The following is a 16,304-nucleotide window of genomic DNA, read 5'->3' as shown; positions in this document are numbered from 1 at the left end:
GTGACGACGATTCTGGTGGCTGCATGGAGCTTAGGTGCTGGAGGAGGTGGCCCGCAGCACCGTCAGCGTGACGGTATCCGAAACGGATCGACACTGTGCCCCCGCACGCTGTCGCGGCTTCGCTACTCCAGTCAGCATTATGTGATGTGCGATAAGCAGCAGTGACTCGAGCTCTGACACGACCCGTTCGATCACGGAGTTGTTGTCGATGCATCGACGCAGCTAAACGCAGGATTCGTCGCGAGGTGCCAGCTGCGAGACTGAGAAATTGAAAAATCCTGATGGTGAAAAACAGAGAGTATCTGCCACGCGGGGGGTGGCTGTCGGATGCGCGGCCGTGAATGCCGTCGCCCACGCCACCACGCGCGACGGTGCGACGCCAGGCGCGGAAGCAGGGTGTGGTCAGCGTCGGATGATTCGGATCTGACCTGCAGTGCAGGCACCGGCGACGCACCCGCGGGGCAGCATCTGGGCGGGTTGCTGGCGACGTTGGCGTGCGGGGAAGCGACCTCTGCGCTGCAGCAACGCCCACGGGCGGGGGACCGCTGACATGGAATTCAGGCGCCAGGCGGGGCAGCCGGGGGGTGGGCGGAAACGCGGGGAAGCGCTGAAGCAGCACGCCATGGAGGTTGAAACTCGACCGTCACGGCAGCTCGTTCGTGCTGTGTAATCCGCTGTCCTGGGCCCGGGTGCAACGCGACAGCCCTGCCCGCAGCTGCAGCTGGCCTGGAGGGATTATTAGGCGACGGGGCCCCTCCCGTCCTGGGCGGCAATCGTAACCTGGTCAATGCTCAGGGCAGAACCCGACCCGACCCATGCCACCACGCCCGCCTGTTCACGGCTCACCTCGCCTCACTCGCGCCCCTGCTGCCGTCCTTCCCCTTGTCCATTGCGCCGCCCACCGCGGGTAGCAAGCAGTCGCCCGTCGCTACTGTCGCCGTTGCCCGTCGCCACTGTTGCCGTTGCCCCCCCACGCCCCCGCCCACGGCCATGCCGCGCCCTCGCCTGCTCCCCAGCCAGCGCCGCCGCACCGCCGAGGCCTGCAACTTTTGCCGCGAGGCCAAGAAGAAGTGCAGCGGCTCCGTCCCCTGCGCGCACTGCCTGCGCCGCGGCATCGCCGGCCAGTGCGTCATCTCGTTCCGGCCCCGCGGTTCGCGCCCGCCGCCGCCGGTGCCATCATCGCGTCGCACGTCGACGACCGCCGCCGGCGCCGTAGCTCGGCCCGCTGCCGCTGCCGCTGCCGCGCTCTCCCGGCCGAGCCTCGCTATCCCCTCCACCCCCGCCCCGGTCTCCGTTTCGGCCCCGGTCCCGGTCCCAGGCCCACCGCCGGCGGTCCCATCCACGGTCTCGGCCTCGACTGCGGTCCGGCGCCTGGATGCGCCCTCACCGCTCGTGTCGTCCAGCCCCGCGACGAGGACAGCCGCCGCGCGAGGCTGCGACGCGTTGCAGCTGCCGCCGTCGCCCGCGTCGGGATCCCGCCCGGGTGTCTCCGCGGCCGGTGATGCGCGCGTCGTCCCGACGGAGCAGGGCCGTCCCGCGACCGCATCCATCGCCGCCAACCCCCACTCCCGCATGCTGCTGAACCTGCGAGGCGAGCGAGGTGCGCGCCCTTCCTTGCCCTTGTTCCTCCGTCCCAGCGGCTGCGTGCTGACATGGATCCAGTCTACTTTGGCGGCGCGGCCTCCCTCTCCTTCCTACAGGTCGTCCGGGGCATGGTGGCCGACCAGATCGGGCCCTCGCAGTTCTCCCACAATGCCCAGAGCGAAACCATGCTCGAAAAAGAGTCCCCGAGCTCCAGCATGAGCCTGCCGGCGCCGTCGACCGTGGCCGAGCTCGACCCGGCGTCCAAGCTCGAGTTTTCCCGCTGCTACCGCGCCGTGGTCCGTCTCCCGCCGTCTTTTCCCCCTTGGCCATGGCACGAGCGCTGACTCTCTTTTGCCACCAGACCGAGGGCTTCATCGACGTGTTTGCGCCCGGGGAGCTCGAGGAGGCCTTTGCGGCTTCAGACGGCCGAGGCGCCGCCGCCGGCAGCCCGCAGCGACGGGCGGCGCTGGACCTCGTCGTCGCCATCGGCGCGCAGGTCCAGTCGGCGGCCACGGCGCGCGACGTCGGGCCCCAGTACTTTCGCCGGGCGCAGCGCCTCGCCTTTGAGGGCATGCTCGAGGACCCAGACGTCGACATGGTGCGCTGCTTCCTGCTCATGGCGTACTACCTGCTGGGCGAGTGCCGCCGCAACGCCGCCTTCATGTACCTGGGCATCGCGACGCGGGCCGGCGTGGCCCTGGGCCTGCACAGCCGCGAGTCGTATGCCGGCATGGACAATGCGAGGGACAATCTCAGGTATGGCTCACGGGCGTGGTGTGGTCTCCCCCCCCTCCTGACGCTCACGCGTGTGCAGGATGCGCGTCTGGCTCAGCCTCCGCATCGTCGACATGCTCGCCAACGCCATCCTCGGGCGGCCGGCGGCCACGGCGGGCCTCCCCTCGGACATTGTGGCCATCATCGACGCGCAGCAGGGCGACGACGACATGCGGCGCCTCGTCGCGTCGCACCGCATCGTGTGCATCATCAACGGCATCGTCGACACCCTCTACGACAAGAAGGAGCTGTCGACGCCCGTCGTCGAGCAGTTCCTCGAGGAGATTGAGGCGTGGGCGCGGACCATACCGGAGTGCGTCCGCCGCACGTCTCTCCGCCGCGGCGACGCGGAACCCCCGGGGTCCGGCGGCGGCAGCGGTGGCGGTCACGGAGGAGGCGCCATCGGCAGCGTCCACGTCTCGTGCCTGTACTACTTTGCCGTCACGCTGGCCACGCGCCCGATCCTCATCTCGACCCTCACGGCGCCGCCCTCGAGCGGCGGGCTGGCGCAGTCCAACCTGGCGTCTGCGTGCCTCGACGCGGCCGTCTTTCTGAGCCAGACGTGCGTCGAGGCGCGCCAGGCCAACCTGCTGTACGGCAACATGTGCATCATGAAGTAGTCCCCCTCTCCCCGCTCCCCAACTCTCTTCCACCCTGACAACGACGTTTGCACCGCAGCCCTCGCTAATGATGAAATAGGGCGCTCGTCTTCGCGGCCGGCCTGGTGCTCGGCTTCGAAATCTTCGCCAAGCGGTCCGTCGACTACGACATCGAGTCGGCGTTTGGCGGCGCGCGCGACGTGCTCGACCTGTTGGCGACGCAGAGCCCGCAGGCGGCGCACTACCACGAGATCCTGACGCTGCTGGCCAACGCCATTGCCAAGCAGCGCGAGACGATTGCCTCCAAGGGGCGCAGCCGCTACGTGTCACGGCTGTTTGTGCTGGACGGCGGGGACGCGGGGGGAGAGGCGGCGGATGGCGGCGGCGTCGGCGGTGAGGGAGGGGTCGAATGGGTGCCGGCAGACTGCGCCCCCGGGCTGGTGGACGAGGGCTTGAGCTGGATGAGCGGGAGCCGCACGCCGGGGGAGGGCGACGAGGTGTTTCTGGGCTGGGACAGCCTGGAGATTTCGCAGTGGGACAGCTTTCCGTTTATTTCGTAGCGGGCTGCCACTGTAGCTCTGCTGCTCATCGGCGGCAGCTGGCTGTACTCGAAGTTGCCAGTCACCGGCGGTGTACTGATAAGTATTTACAGCGCACGCTGTAGCGAGGCGTTGGGGATGCCCTGGGCACGCGCACGCGCACTAAAGTGTCACTCTAGGGCTTGGATTGGGACAGAGTCACAGCACCATGAATTCATACGCCATCTTCTTGTTGTTGACTTGATGTCGACTTGAGGCTTGCGCACGCTGCATCCCAGGCCATGTCCGGACCCCTGTGCACACACTTAATTCCCAACGATACGATGCGCAGCAGTCGTAGGCCGGCACAGTGTCTGTCGTCTGCCGGGCGTTGCCCCGCGTCCCCAATTCGGACCTCCACGCGGATGTCGGATCCTATCCTCGAGTCTGCTCCCGAAGTCCCGACGCGCATCTCTGCCAGCTTCCGCCCACGCTCCAGCCCCGACGACACGATCCTTTTGGCCGCATAGCTTCGGTTCTCCAATGCCACTCTCCAGATCCAGCCATCCATCTGGGGGGCGGAGCCGACGTCACTGGCGTGGCGGGAACGTAGCCGCCGTCGGCTAGTGCACCCCGGCTCGGTCTGGAGGGCATCGACGAGATGCGCAACGGACAGCGCGCCGCGTGACACGGATGGGTGTGAAGGCTCGCGGTGAGGCGATGCCGTCGTGGCTATATAGAAGGTTTGCGGGACGCAGCGGCAGGTCCAGGCGGCCGGACACGCATTTATGCCCCATGCGTTGACGACTCGCCGACAAGACAAACGAGCACATCACCCACCCGTCTCCAACGCATTCGTCACGGCACGCACAACACACAGCCAGGCAGAAGAAGCATGGGCTCCAACGAAACACCCGGCTGGCGGCGCCTCAGCGTGGGCGTCGTGGGCGGCGGCATCGGCGGGCTGGCGGCGGCCATCGCGCTGCGGCGGGCGGGCCACGAGGTGACCGTGTACGAGAGGTCCGACTTTGCGGGCGAGGTGGGCGCGTCGGTGTCGTGCGCGGCCAACGGCACGCGGTGGCTGCACGAGTGGTCGGTGGACGTGGCCCGGGGCGACCCCGTGGTGCTGCGCAAGCTCATCAACCGCGACTGGAAGACGGGCGAGCCGGTGAGCGTGTACGACCTGGGCGACTACGAGGAGCGCTGGGGGCACGTCTACAACATGTTTCACCGCCAGGACATGCACCGGATGCTCAAGGAGTGCGCGCTGGGGGAGGAGGGGGAGGGGACGCCGGCGCGGCTGGTGGTGAAGCACAAGGTGTGTTTGCGATGCCCTCACTGAAGCACTCACGATGCCCTCACCACCAAGCGCGGTGGTTGGCGTTTTTGAACCACCCTAACTCCCACACCATCGCTCGAGGATGAGACACGCTGACACGGCAGCAGTGCCAGAGCATCGACGTCGAGGCCGGCGTCGTCTCCTTCGCCAACGGCGCCACGGCGCAGCACGACGTCATCGTCGGCGCCGACGGCATCGGGTCCGTCGTGCGCGGCGAGCTGGGCATCCGGCCGGCCAAGCGGCCCGCCGAGCAGAGCTGCCTGCACACCAACGTGACGACCGAGGAGGCGGTGCGGGCGGGGCTCGTCGACTACTCGCGCGACGCGGCGCTCGAGTACTGGGGCGGGCAGGAGGGCAAGTGGGACAAGATTGTGCTCTCGCCGTGCAACGACGGCCGCCTGCTGTCCTACTACTGCTTCTTCCCGCGCGCCGTGGGCGACTACGCCACGCAGGCGTGGGCCGGCGCCGAGGACCGCCCCGTCGAGGAGCTGCTGGCGCCGTACCCGGAGCTCGACGAGCGCGTGCGCGCCCACCTCGCCATCGGCAAGGAGATTCGCCCCTGGCGCCTGTGGCTGCACGACCCGTACCCGTACCTGGGCCGCGGCCGCGTGTGCCTGCTCGGCGACGCGGGCCACCCCATGATGCCGCACCAGAGCCAGGGCGCCTGCATGGCCATCGAGGACGCCGCCGCCCTCGGCATCCTGCTGGGCCGCGAGCGCTTCCGCGGCGACGTCGCCGAGGTCCTGGCCGTCTACGACGAGGTGCGCCTGCCGCGGGTGACGCGGGTGCAGGCCGCCGCGGCCAAGGCGGCGTACAACATAAACGAGCGCATCGGTAGGCCTCTGTCTCTCTCGTGATCCGCCGCTGTGACCTGGGCTGACTGGCTGACTCGTGTCGTTGTCTTGTCTGGCAGGCTTCTCCGTCAACAAGGACACCCCGACGTACAAGGTCGAGGACCCCAAGAAGATCCTGACCATTGAAGAGATGAACGCGTGAGTACCCCCGGCGCACGACGTGGGTGGCCCGCTCGCTGACTGACACACGCAGGTACGACATGTTCAAGGACGTCGACGAGCGGCTCGCGGCGCGGCGCGGCGTCGCCTTTACGGAAAAGTACGTCAGGGGGCTGCCGATGGGGCTGAAGCTGCCGAGCGGCATCACGGTGGGGGAGTCGGAGTAGGAGTGGACGGCGGCAGTGGCAGTGGCAGTGGCAGTAGCCTTTGAATGTTATCATGTCGAGGAGGCAAATGTCCGTGAGCGTGTACTATTGGCTTGCGGAAACATATTTAGGATGGTGGTCGGTAGGGCGTGTAAGCTTGGCAGATGTAGTGCACAGCAAGAGCCGTTATTCAGTCTCATCATTCTCGGCCAATAGCTGCAAACAGAACCAATTCGTTACATTCTCGGCGTACGTTGTAAAGGCTCAACGGTTCACAAGTTCTCACGTCTGCATCCGGCCGTCGAATCCAAATACATGTTGTCCGTCCCAGCCAAACACGCTCCAAAGACACACACTCACTCACTCACTCCGCCTTGGCCAGATTTATGTTGTACTCGAGCTCCAGCGACGCCCGCTCGTCGCCCGCGCGCGGCTCGAACCGCACCCGCAGGTCGTCCTTGACGGCGAAGACGGAGTCGTTGGCCAGGTACTTGCAGTCCTCGTCGAAGATTTGCGTCACCAGCGAGCGGTAGCCGTCGGCCACGACCATGAAGTGGATGTGCGCCGGCCGGAACACGTGCCGGTCCATGAGGCCGAGCAGCTTGCCGGCGGGGCCGTCCTGGGGGACCTACGCAGGCAGCACGCGTGAGCTTTCAGTTCCCGTTGTCTCCTGCTGTTACTCGTCACATCTGACCATCAGGAATCAAGCTTACCGGGTAGGGCGTCGGGCGCAGGCAGTACAGCGAGTACGCGCCCTGGGCGTCCGTCTTGAAGACGCCGCGCAGGTTGTGCTCGACCTGCTCGTCGTCTTGCTGCTCGTAGAGGCCTGGCGGGGGCGCGTCAGACTAATCACAAGCACAACATCCGGCACGCATCGATATGTGAAGAGGGCTTCTCAGAGAGTCAATGCTCACGCACCGTTGGTCGACGCCTGCCACACCTCGACGGTCGCGTCGGCCAGCGGCGCGCCCGTCGCCACGTCGGCGACCCTGCCGTGCATGAAGACGACCTGCGCGTCGGCGGGCGTGTCGAAGCTGATGGAGCTGCCGTTTTCGCGGAGCGGCGTGTCGTGCCGCCAAAAGGGGCCCAGGATGGCCGACGCCGTGAGGCCCTTTGTGCTCTTGGTCGCGGCGCTAAAGGTGATGTGGTCGACGAGGCTGTCCGCGGTGACATGGTCAGCATGCGCGTTCGCTCCTCCGTCTGCTGCATCCCACGCCTCGAGGAACCAAGGGGCCAAGGACTCACGACTCGAGGCCAATCACGTCGCACAGCAGCTGCCCCTCGTTGCGCTTCTCGTTGCTCATCTGCCCGGCCGCGTTGATGAGCTGCACGCCCGCCATCCACTCGTCCGTCGTGAGCTGCACCTCGCGCGCAAAGTCGTGCACGTGCCGGATGAGCGCCGACATGACCTCGCGCAGCCGCGGCGACGTCGCCGGGCCCATGGCCTCGACCACGGTGCGCGTGAACTCGGCGCCCATGCCGTCGTCGTCGTCGCCGCCCTGTCCGTTGGGCTGCTGCTGCAGCTGCGTTGCAGAGGTCATGGCGGGCTGGGGTGGATGTATCGCTAGGTTTACGCAGAGACTGTATCGCCGTTTGTCACGAGAGGTGCGCTGGTGGTGTATCGTCGACGGGGGCTTATACACGTAGGCGAGCGTGAGAGACTGTACCAAGGGGAGCCGTCAGGCTGGGCTTTGCGCGACACGCAGGTGACCAATATATCCGCAGCCATTGATAAGCGAGCGCCTCCAGCCCGCACAACGCAGGCAGCCCAACGCGCGCGACGTCAAGTACCAAGCTCGCTGGACCGAGCTGTCGAATGGCCTGACTCTCCTGGGCTCCCCGTGCGTGCGTCCGTATCCCCGCTGCGACCCCGCGGAAGAGCCCCGACGGCCGCCCCTAGCCCGTCGCTTCGGAACTGGGAAGCTCCCGTCTGGGCAACCCCCGGGACGCCTGGGTGCGCCGCCTGTGACCTCCATCACCCCGCGCGGGGGCTTCGCGCTTGCGGGGGGCACACAGTGGGTGTAAGACTTGGGTAGAGAGGGGGCGTCGGATAATGCACCAGCGTCCGTATCCGACGCCCGCCGCCCTCCCACCCCGTCATCCCGCGCGGGGTGCCCAGCTCGAATGCCGGCGGCCGGCAGTTCGGCGACATCCCACATCGGTGTCTGTGACCAACAATCAGCTAATGCTGACCGTCGAAGCTCAGACCGCGCGGCGTGGGCCCCGCGTCACCAACGTCCCGCCGGCCTAGCCTCACGCGACTTATACGTCTGCAGAATGTTTAGCCGTCGACGGGTTGTTGCACGACGACCAACATGCTGCGGTTGGAGAGCCAGAGCCGGCAAGCAATGATGATGTTGGGTGGGCCAAACACCGATCCATGATATTCTCGCCCAGCAGCGGAAATCCAACGAGCCGTGGCATGATGTCTGATCAGATGCACTTGTTCAGGGTCACCCGCAGCTCATATTCAGGGGCAGCGTGTACGGATACACTGCATTGTTCTCGAGTCTCGGTATACCGCGGGTAGATTCTTTGTCACGCTTCAGGCCATCTCCGAGCCGCCGTCTATAGGCCCCTTCAGGCCTCCAGTCTTCAGCGGTCCAGGCCTCTGCAAGCCTTCAGGCGTCAGGCTCCGGCTTCCGGTAGTCGTCGCCGCCCGCAAAGTCCCACGACGCCTCGTCGGTGCCGTTGGGCCGGCTCGCGCGCGCAAAGGAAATGTCCACGCCCTCCATCTGCACCACCGGCAGCACCGCCGACACCTCGGCGCCGTAGCCCGCGGCGTGCCACCGGTCCAGGTACCGCGGGTCGTCCACGAGGCCCGGGTGCAGGCGGCGCATCTGGCGCAGCGCCGTGCCCGAGATGCGGTCCACGCTGTGCGCGTGCCGCAGCGCCAGGAAGGCCTCGCCCGCCTCGTCGCGCAGGCGCGCCCGCACCGCCTCGGGCAGCAGGCCGGCCTTGAAGAGCAGCAGGTCGTAGTGCAGCAGCGACGCCTTGCCGTGCCACGAGCCCCCGCGCGTCGCCCGGTGGTGCAGCCCCGTCAGCGCCGCGATGGCCCCCATGCACCCCGTGCCGTAGTCGGAGATGGGGAACGGCGGCACCACCGGCTCGTCGAGGCCCATGAACCGGCCCTGCTCCCACGCGATGCCGCTCACCTGCGTCGTCGTCGTCAGTAAAGAAATGTCATACCATCGCAAAGGGGCACATACGCAGTCGGCAATCTGCTGCCACCCCGGCCGCCCCGCCCACTCGCCCTCGTAGCCGAAGCAGTTCTCGTTGACGTACACGACGCCCCGGCCCCGGCGCGCCGCCCGCTCCGCCAGCGCCCGCGGCCCGTAGCCGAGCCTCTCCAGCGCGCCCGGCCGGTAGCCGTCGACGACCACGTCCGCCTCGTCCAGCAGCCCCTCAAACACCCGCCGCCCCTCGGGCGTCTTGAGGTCGACGTCGGCCGCCCGCTTCCCCATGTTGCCGTCGACCTGGAAGAAGGGCACGTCGCTGAGGTTGGGGCTCGTGACCTTGAGCACGTCGGCCCCGTACTCGCCCAGGATGCGCGCCACCACGGGGCCCGCGATGATGCGGCACAGCTCGAGCACCCGGACCCCCGACAGGATGCGCCCGTCGCCCCGGTCCGGCAGCCCGCACGGCGGCGTCGTGGCCTCGAGCGGCTCGACGGTCCACGGCGGCAGCTCCCAGTTGACCTTGCCCTGCGCTTGTCAGACAGATTCCACAACTCATCGTTTTGGGGGAAGCGTACGTGAGGCGTGCGCAAAAAGTCCTCGTGCTTGTACGCCTTGACGCCGGCCTGGCGGTGCTCGGCGTTGAGCGCCTCGAGCTCGTCGACCGTCAGCTTCTGCACCGCCGGCTCGATGACGCCCACAATGTCCTCGTGCGTCTGGAGGTCCGGACGGTGCGGCGCGAGCCCAATCATGCGCAGCGTCGTCGACGCCTCGAGCGAGCCGTGGATGTGGTAGTACTCGCCCTCGTCCGCCGTCGCGTACAGGTTGGCCGCCATGCGGCGATACGGGTCCGACTGCGCCTGCAGCAGGTCCGTATCTGACGAGAGCGTGTCAGTCGGATGCTCACACAGCTTCCTCACCCAAGCGATGGGACTGACTCACCCTTGAGCAGCGACCGCACCTCCTTGTCCAGCTTGCCGAGGCCGCCGACGCGCGCGAGGTACGCCTGGAACAAAAACGCCGTCGTCCTCTCCTGGTCGACGGTGATGCGGCGGCGCGCCTCGCCCCCGCCGCTCTTGACGTCGGCCAGCAGCGACGCGACGCAGCCCTCGACGGCCTTGAGCGCGGCGGCCGTCTCCGTCTCCTTGAAGGGGATGAAAAAGTACGGCTGGTCGCGCGCCCCGGTGAAGACGACGTCGGCCCTCTTGGCCCGCGTGCCGGCCGGGAGCGACAGGGGGTCCACGAGCGACAGGACGAGGTCGAAGATGCGAGACGTCTCCGCGATGGAGCTGTACGGCTGCGTCGGCGTCATGGCATTCACTCTTGCTGTAAATCTACGCTCTGTAGTGAAAGCGTCCGATGCAGCTGGGAGGTTGGGCTGGCCGCTGGACAACTTGACAGTAGTGGACGGGAGGGACCATCTAGGGGGCGTCGGTGCCTGAGCGCCGCGCGGGTGAGACCGGGCGCTGGACGGATCCGCGGGCAGCGGCACGTAGGGCGCTAGGTAGATGCCTGCAATCCACCTGTGGACACCCGCCCGGGCGGCCTGCACAGCGCGATCCGCCAGCATGAATCCGAGGCTTCAAAGAGCCCACTGTGCAGCGGGGGCTCCACCCCCGGCTGCCACGGTCTCGCCGACACCGATGCCCTGCACTGTCCGCCACGAACGGTCGCTTACATGACTGACCCGGACGCTCCAACGGTCTCCTCACTTGACGATACCCAGATACTTTGCCAGGCAGCCTCTCGTACGCCTTGCAGGACGGTTGAACACCTCGGCATCAACCTCCGCAGCCATGCCGTCCCTCCGCGTGCAAGACCAAGACCTCTTCTACACCTGGCATGCCGCCGGCGACCCCGTCCTGCTCTTCATCCACGGCCTCGGCTCCTCCAACTCCTTTTACGCCCCCATCATCCCGTCGCTCGTCCAACAGGGCATCTCATGCCTGGCCTTTGACACGCCGGGTGAGTCCCTGTCGCTTCCTTCCCTACGGCCTCTGCATAGATGGCTGACCGGCTCGCAGGCAGCGCCCTGTCGCCCTACCGCGGCCAGGACAGCGACCCGGCCATGCTCTGCGGGGCCGCCAGCGCCCTCCTCACCGCACTGAAGATTGACGCCCGGCGCGTCGTGGCCGTGGGTCACTCCATGGGCGCCATCGTCGCCAGCGAGCTCGCCCGCAGCCTCGACGTCGCGGGCGCCGTCCTGGTCGGCCCCGTCAACCCCAACGAGGCGCTGGTCGGGGTCTTTGAGGCCCGCGTCAAGCTGGTCGACGCAGGTAGGTCCAGGTCCGATGCCGAGTCGTCTCCCCTGCTGATCCGGCCAAGAGGGCATGGAGGGCGTCGCTGCCGTGGTGCCGTTTGCCGCCACGGGCCCCAGGGCCACGCCGACGCAGCAGGCTTTTATCCGGACGCTCCTCCTCGCGCAGTCGCCCGAGGGATACAAGTCGCTGTGCCGTACGATACAAAGGGCGACCCGGCCGCGGTACGAGGACATCAAGTGCCCGTTGCTCATCATCGCAGGGTCGCACGACAAGACGAGCCCGATGGGCGGGTCCGAGCACATCTTGCAGAGGTGAGTCGAACACGCCCTGTCCCAGGGTGGTGCTGACAGCGACAACAGCTGGGGCGTCGACGCGGGCCGGAAGCGCCTCGAGGTGCTCCAGGGCGTGGGGCATTGGCATTGCATAGAGGCCGCGGACGGGGTGCTGGCGCTGGTGAGCGGCTTCGTGGCCGAGGTCACGCCCACGAGTTGATGTGCGGTGACGGAGCCATGACGAATGCTTGAATCTACTAGGTACTCTATAGCGCTACAAGATGCTCCGTGTGCAGGCGAGGCCGCAGTGTTACTTGTTGGCCGCCGCAATCGCTCCCGTGTCCTACGTGTGTTAGTGTTTGGGAGCACTGATGAACGGAAACACTGGTAAATGGAGGGGACGCACCAGGTACACTTGATAGTACTTCATCCTCCACCTGCCGTCGGCGGACTTCTCCAGCTCGGCCCGGGCGGCCCAGTCGACGTCGACGCCGGCGCCGTTCTTGAGCCCCAGCGCGACGGAGCCGTAGATCATGAACTCGTCGGCCCCGGCGAACGGAAACACCTTGAAGACGGTGTGCCTGCGCGACGAGACGACGGTCCACATGCCCTTGCGCACGGCCAGGATTTCTATGTCGGCGCACCGGCAGTGGTCAGCATATAGCAGCGTACGAAGCATCGTCTCGGCTCATACCGTCCCGTCCTCGCGCCCTCTTGGAGGCCATGATGAACGTGGCGTCCTCGGTGAGCATGTCGACATAGCGGTCGTGCTCGCCCGGCACGTCGGAGACGGCGTAAAAGTCCTGCAGGAACTGGACGATGCCGGGGTCGACGGACGCGCCGGCCGGGTACTCTGCCTTGTAGGAATGCGACATGCTGGGCGTGCGTGAGCTTGTCGTCGGGAGGATTGTCAATGGCTGTGCCGCGAAGTTTAATTCGGGAGCCCTGGGTGCCGGGTAGGCAGCTTGGACGGAACTTACACGACGGGAACTCTGTGCTCGGGATGCGGGCGGCTGTCCGGATGTTGACGGTTGACAAGTACGGAGTGTCATCCAGCCGCCGTCGCTCTGGGCACGCTCGGTCGCTCGTGTGCGACGGAACGCCCTGCTGATACTGGTAGTGGACAGCAGGGACGGCTGGCGACGGCGCTACCCATCTACAGTGCCGGCCTTTGCAGCATCAACTGTGTTTCCCTGCCGGATGGCCACCACTGGACCCCGCACTACGGAGCGGATACTGTGCTGAGCAAGTAGCCCGACCAGCTCCAGGTGCGCGGCTCCGTCTCCCCGTCGAGCATCATGCTGCAGCTCGTCAGCAACGCTGGCCAGACAAAGGCCGCGTGCCAGCGCGCCCGATATAAAGCTCATCCGCGGATGCCTGGGCAGACTCATCCAGATTCAGTGAACCCCACATCTCTATCCATCTGAGTGAGTGACGGCCTCACACGCGTAGCTCGCCCTGCACGTTCACCCCTACAGTCGGCCTGCGTTCATCCCTCTCACGCCGTCGTCCCGAGTGACCTCTTACTGCTCAGGTCCCATCCAACCGCCACCATGCTGGGCAAAGTCGCGCTGGAAGAGGCCTTTGCCTTGCCTCGCATGCACGACAAGACGCGCTGGTGGGCGTCGCTCTTCGCCGTCGACCCGGACAAGCACGCCGCCGAGATCAGCGACCTCGTCGGCCAGCGCATCAAGTACATGGACGAGCACGGCGTCGGGTACACGGTGCTGTCGTACACGGCGCCCGGCGTGCAGGACGTCTGGGACCCCGAGGCGGCGCAGAGCCTGGCCGTCGAGGTCAACGACTACGTGGCTGGCGAGATCAAGGCGCACCCGGACCGCCTCGGCGCGTTTGCGTATGCTCTGTCTTTACCCTCCGCTTCACGAGGGCCTCGCTGACAGCTCCGCAGCACCCTCTCCATGCACGACCCCGAGCAGGCCGCCGCCGAGCTGAGGCGGTGCGTCACGCAGTACGGCTTCAAGGGCGCGCTGGTCAACGACACGCAGCGCGCGGGCGCCGAGGGCGACGACATGATCTTCTACGACGGGCCCGAGTGGGACGTCTTCTGGGCGGCCGTGACGGAGCTCGACGTGCCCTTTTACCTGCACCCGCGCAACCCGACGGGCACGGTGCACGAGCGCCTCTGGGCCAAGCGCAGCTGGCTCATCGGCCCGCCGCTGAGCTTCGCGCACGGCGTCAGCCTGCACGTCCTCGGCATGGTGACCAACGGCGTCTTCGACCGCCACCCGCGCCTGCAGGTCGTCCTGGGCCACCTGGGCGAGCACATCCCCTTTGACATGTGGCGCATCAACCACTGGTTCGAGGACGTCAAGAAGCCCCTCGGCCTGGCCTGCCAGCGCACCATCCGCGAGTACTTTCGCGACAACATCTGGATCACCACCAGCGGCCACTTTTCCACCACGACGCTGCAGTTTTGCATGGCCGAGGTCGGCGCCGACCGCATTCTGTTTTCCATCGACTACCCCTTTGAGAACTTTGCCGACGCCTGCGTCTGGTACGACGGCGTCCCCCTGAACCTCGACGACAAGCTCAAGATGGGCCGCGAGAACGCAAAGAGGCTGCTCAAGCTGCCGGCGTTCAAGGACAGCGAGGCCCGGATAGCGTAGCCGTTTGCCGGGGTGGTCGTGCAGCAAGGTATTATGATTATGTAGAGCCAATCTGAGCTGTCCACAGTCCTACACGGTACAAAGTATATACTATCCAATCGTGTCTATCCGCACGTAGTTTGTTAAACACACAACGCCCATGCCACCGTCAACGTGCTCGTGCGCACCTCTCTCCCTCTGTCTGAAAAAAAAAATAACCAAAAAAGGCGTCTACGGCGGACGCGACTCGTTACGTGCCACTACTTTTCCACATCCGACGAGCTGGTCGAGGGGTGCATTGTCGCCTCGGAGCCAAAGAACAAGCCCGGATGGCCGATGCACAGGGCAAACACGGCAATGACAATGAGCCTATCGACGGTCAGCAAGCAAGCAAGCGCACGCAGGGTCAACGGCATGCTCACACTCCCTCGAGCCCGATAAACAGGCCCTCGTCCGTAATCAGGTCCGAGTTCTGGTAGCCCTTGCTCAGCTCGTAGCAGCGGTAGATGGACCGCGCGAGGATCAAGACGATGGCGACGCTCAGGCCGCCAAAGAAGAGGCGAAGCCTCGTGCCCAGGGGCGGCGTGGCCGCGTCGCGCGTGTAGCGGAACATGTAGTCGGCAAAGAGCAGCGAGAAGATGGCGAGCACGGCGACCTGCAGGGCGAGCCCGGCCATGGCAACGTTGACGCCCGTGTCGCTCGACCCGGAGCTCGTCGTGGACAGGGCGCCGCCCGCGGCCTGCAGCGCGAGGCACACCATGTCGGTGGGGATGAAGATCCAGTAGAAGAGCTGGGGCCTGAAGCGGGAGAGCCGCGGCGCGAGGTGCTCGATGCTGGGGAAGGGGAGAGGAGTCAGCTTGCTCGCTGGCATCGGGGGGATAAAGAACCCACGTCTTGGATAGGGTGACGTAGATGGACGCCGTGTAAAAGACGGGCCCTGTCGTGATGAGGACAATCTGCATGAGGAAGCCGCCAAAGTCAAACGGATTGTTGTAGAGGAGGATGCGGCCGACGTAGCCAATGATCTCCGTCAGGCACCCGAGGATGATGCCGGCCATGAACCCCCAGCTCCGCCACCTGACGCCGAGGAAGATGTGGACGGCGGCGGCGAGGGCGAAGAGGGCGAGGAAGACAATGTTGGCCGGCAGGGAGGGGCGGTACTGGTAGACGCTCCACTCGACCGGGCAGAGGGCGAGGGTGCAGTTGGCATCGGGGCCAAAGGCGATGAGGCCGTTGGGGAGCGCGGGCGGCGCCATGACGGTCACTGTGTGTATGTACCTGTTGTGGGCGGCGTGTACTTCGTAGCTGCAGTCGCGATCGCGTCGAAATGGCCTTGGGTCAATGCCTTGGGTCAACGGATTTGGTCAATGCTTTGGGTCAATGTCCTTGGGTCGAGAGAGCTGCCGCTATATCATCAAGGCGATGCTGTCACGACTTTATACGGCGCAGCCCACGACGGGAGCACCAGAGCTAGCATCGCGGCGTCGCCCAGGTCCAACGGCCAACGTCGACCTCGAAAGGCCATCCCAATCCCGGACATCATATCGGCGCTGCGCCTCCACAGGGCTGACGGGCGAAAAAGGACGATTTTGCTCGCTCTCGCATTCCGGGACGCGGTGGCAGTGGTCGTGGACGTTTCCATGACGCCAACGATGCCCGATGGGGATGGCTGCGGCAGGTCGAGCGAGGGCTCCGCCCGCCGTCCGACGGCATCGCTTTCGCTTGACATTTTCAAAGGGGCAACGCGTTCGAGGTGAGACGGAATGCGAGTGCGAGGTCCGCGTGGCGGCGAATCACCGGGGGCCGATTGCCGGCGCGACAGCACAAGCGCAACGGCCCTGGCGTCAGCGCGAGCGGGCACTAGCAGGACGGGGACACGCTTGGCCTAGCACCATAACGAGCTGGCAGTTGGTGCAGTGGAGCGAGCCCCCCTGCTCCGACCTGAATAGACATATTGCTGATGCTTAACGTTGCCTGTCGGGGTAGCTGCCATGACGCCACGATTCGGCACCAGGC

At 66.2% G+C, this 16,304-nt stretch overlaps 8 protein-coding genes across 8 annotated transcripts; 4 read left to right on the top strand and 4 right to left on the bottom strand.

The window, feature by feature from the left end:
- Positions 1-799: 799 nt before the first annotated feature.
- Positions 800-3,719, top strand: JDV02_003920 (uncharacterized protein). The gene is made up of 5 exons (XM_047985092.1): positions 800-1,600; positions 1,663-1,880; positions 1,946-2,340; positions 2,399-2,974; positions 3,058-3,719. The coding sequence occupies exons 1-5, from the start codon at positions 991-993 to the stop codon at positions 3,515-3,517; spliced, it is 2,259 nt and encodes a 752-aa protein (XP_047841069.1). The 5' UTR covers positions 800-990; the 3' UTR covers positions 3,518-3,719.
- A 233-nt stretch (positions 3,720-3,952) lies between these two features.
- Positions 3,953-6,029, top strand: JDV02_003919 (Salicylate 1-monooxygenase). Its single transcript, XM_047985091.1, has 4 exons — positions 3,953-4,793; positions 4,922-5,648; positions 5,728-5,806; positions 5,862-6,029. The coding sequence occupies exons 1-4, from the start codon at positions 4,371-4,373 to the stop codon at positions 5,992-5,994; spliced, it is 1,362 nt and encodes a 453-aa protein (XP_047841068.1). The 5' UTR covers positions 3,953-4,370; the 3' UTR covers positions 5,995-6,029.
- A 308-nt stretch (positions 6,030-6,337) lies between these two features.
- JDV02_003918 (Catechol 1,2-dioxygenase) lies at positions 6,338-7,514 on the bottom strand (the record flags this gene model as incomplete). The annotated part of the gene is made up of 4 exons (XM_047985090.1): positions 6,338-6,601; positions 6,687-6,799; positions 6,892-7,130; positions 7,219-7,514. The coding sequence occupies 4 exons, from the start codon at positions 7,512-7,514 to the stop codon at positions 6,338-6,340; spliced, it is 912 nt and encodes a 303-aa protein (XP_047841067.1).
- A 1,080-nt stretch (positions 7,515-8,594) lies between these two features.
- On the bottom strand, positions 8,595-10,461 carry JDV02_003917 (uncharacterized protein; the record flags this gene model as incomplete). Its single annotated transcript, XM_047985089.1, has 4 exons — positions 8,595-9,128; positions 9,183-9,677; positions 9,728-10,026; positions 10,092-10,461. The coding sequence occupies 4 exons, from the start codon at positions 10,459-10,461 to the stop codon at positions 8,595-8,597; spliced, it is 1,698 nt and encodes a 565-aa protein (XP_047841066.1).
- Positions 10,462-10,838: 377 nt separating this feature from the next.
- On the top strand, positions 10,839-12,085 carry JDV02_003916 (uncharacterized protein). The gene is made up of 4 exons (XM_047985088.1): positions 10,839-11,114; positions 11,174-11,425; positions 11,475-11,721; positions 11,770-12,085. Exons 1-4 carry the CDS (start codon positions 10,946-10,948, stop codon positions 11,900-11,902), a joined length of 801 nt encoding a protein of 266 aa, XP_047841065.1. The 5' UTR covers positions 10,839-10,945; the 3' UTR covers positions 11,903-12,085.
- JDV02_003915 (uncharacterized protein) lies at positions 11,919-12,735 on the bottom strand. Its single transcript, XM_047985087.1, has 3 exons — positions 12,377-12,735; positions 12,089-12,312; positions 11,919-12,025 (listed from the first exon to the last, which is right to left on the bottom strand). Exons 1-3 carry the CDS (start codon positions 12,732-12,734, stop codon positions 11,993-11,995), a joined length of 615 nt encoding a protein of 204 aa, XP_047841064.1. The 5' UTR covers position 12,735; the 3' UTR covers positions 11,919-11,992.
- Positions 12,736-13,168: 433 nt separating this feature from the next.
- Positions 13,169-14,414, top strand: JDV02_003914 (o-pyrocatechuate decarboxylase). The gene is made up of 2 exons (XM_047985086.1): positions 13,169-13,537; positions 13,592-14,414. The coding sequence occupies exons 1-2, from the start codon at positions 13,236-13,238 to the stop codon at positions 14,307-14,309; spliced, it is 1,020 nt and encodes a 339-aa protein (XP_047841063.1). The 5' UTR covers positions 13,169-13,235; the 3' UTR covers positions 14,310-14,414.
- A 134-nt stretch (positions 14,415-14,548) lies between these two features.
- Positions 14,549-15,544, bottom strand: JDV02_003913 (uncharacterized protein; the record flags this gene model as incomplete). Its single annotated transcript, XM_047985085.1, has 3 exons — positions 14,549-14,657; positions 14,711-15,121; positions 15,180-15,544. The coding sequence occupies 3 exons, from the start codon at positions 15,542-15,544 to the stop codon at positions 14,549-14,551; spliced, it is 885 nt and encodes a 294-aa protein (XP_047841062.1).
- Between the last annotated feature and the right edge of the window lie 760 nt (positions 15,545-16,304).

This window comes from Purpureocillium takamizusanense, chromosome 3, assembly GCF_022605165.1.
Source record: "Purpureocillium takamizusanense chromosome 3, complete sequence".
Taxonomy (NCBI): Eukaryota; Fungi; Ascomycota; class Sordariomycetes; order Hypocreales; family Ophiocordycipitaceae; genus Purpureocillium; species Purpureocillium takamizusanense.
This window is presented reverse-complemented; position numbering and strand designations above follow the sequence as displayed.

Bases quoted from the DNA above. Each gene is read 5' to 3' on its own strand.
- JDV02_003920 (XM_047985092.1), top strand. From the start codon at position 991: ATGCCGCGCCCTCGCCTGCTCCCCAGCCAGCGCCGCCGCACCGCCGAG. The intron at 2,341-2,398 runs GTATGGCTCACG...ACGCGTGTGCAG, and splicing joins AATGCGAGGGACAATCTCAG to GATGCGCGTCTGGCTCAGCC. The intron at 2,975-3,057 runs GTAGTCCCCCTC...ATGATGAAATAG, and splicing joins GGCAACATGTGCATCATGAA to GGCGCTCGTCTTCGCGGCCG.
- JDV02_003919 (XM_047985091.1), top strand. From the start codon at position 4,371: ATGGGCTCCAACGAAACACCCGGCTGGCGGCGCCTCAGCGTGGGCGTC. The intron at 4,794-4,921 runs GTGTGTTTGCGA...ACACGGCAGCAG, and splicing joins GGCTGGTGGTGAAGCACAAG to TGCCAGAGCATCGACGTCGA. The intron at 5,807-5,861 runs GTGAGTACCCCC...TGACACACGCAG, and splicing joins ACCATTGAAGAGATGAACGC to GTACGACATGTTCAAGGACG.
- JDV02_003916 (XM_047985088.1), top strand. From the start codon at position 10,946: ATGCCGTCCCTCCGCGTGCAAGACCAAGACCTCTTCTACACCTGGCAT. The intron at 11,115-11,173 runs GTGAGTCCCTGT...ACCGGCTCGCAG, and splicing joins CCTGGCCTTTGACACGCCGG to GCAGCGCCCTGTCGCCCTAC. The intron at 11,426-11,474 runs GTAGGTCCAGGT...GATCCGGCCAAG, and splicing joins CGTCAAGCTGGTCGACGCAG to AGGGCATGGAGGGCGTCGCT.
- JDV02_003915 (XM_047985087.1), bottom strand. From the start codon at position 12,734: ATGACACTCCGTACTTGTCAACCGTCAACATCCGGACAGCCGCCCGCA. The intron at 12,313-12,376 runs GTATGAGCCGAG...GCGCCGACATAG, and splicing joins GAGGGCGCGAGGACGGGACG to AAATCCTGGCCGTGCGCAAG. The intron at 12,026-12,088 runs GTGCGTCCCCTC...TAACACACGTAG, and splicing joins AGTACTATCAAGTGTACCTG to GACACGGGAGCGATTGCGGC.
- JDV02_003914 (XM_047985086.1), top strand. From the start codon at position 13,236: ATGCTGGGCAAAGTCGCGCTGGAAGAGGCCTTTGCCTTGCCTCGCATG. The intron at 13,538-13,591 runs GTATGCTCTGTC...ACAGCTCCGCAG, and splicing joins GACCGCCTCGGCGCGTTTGC to CACCCTCTCCATGCACGACC.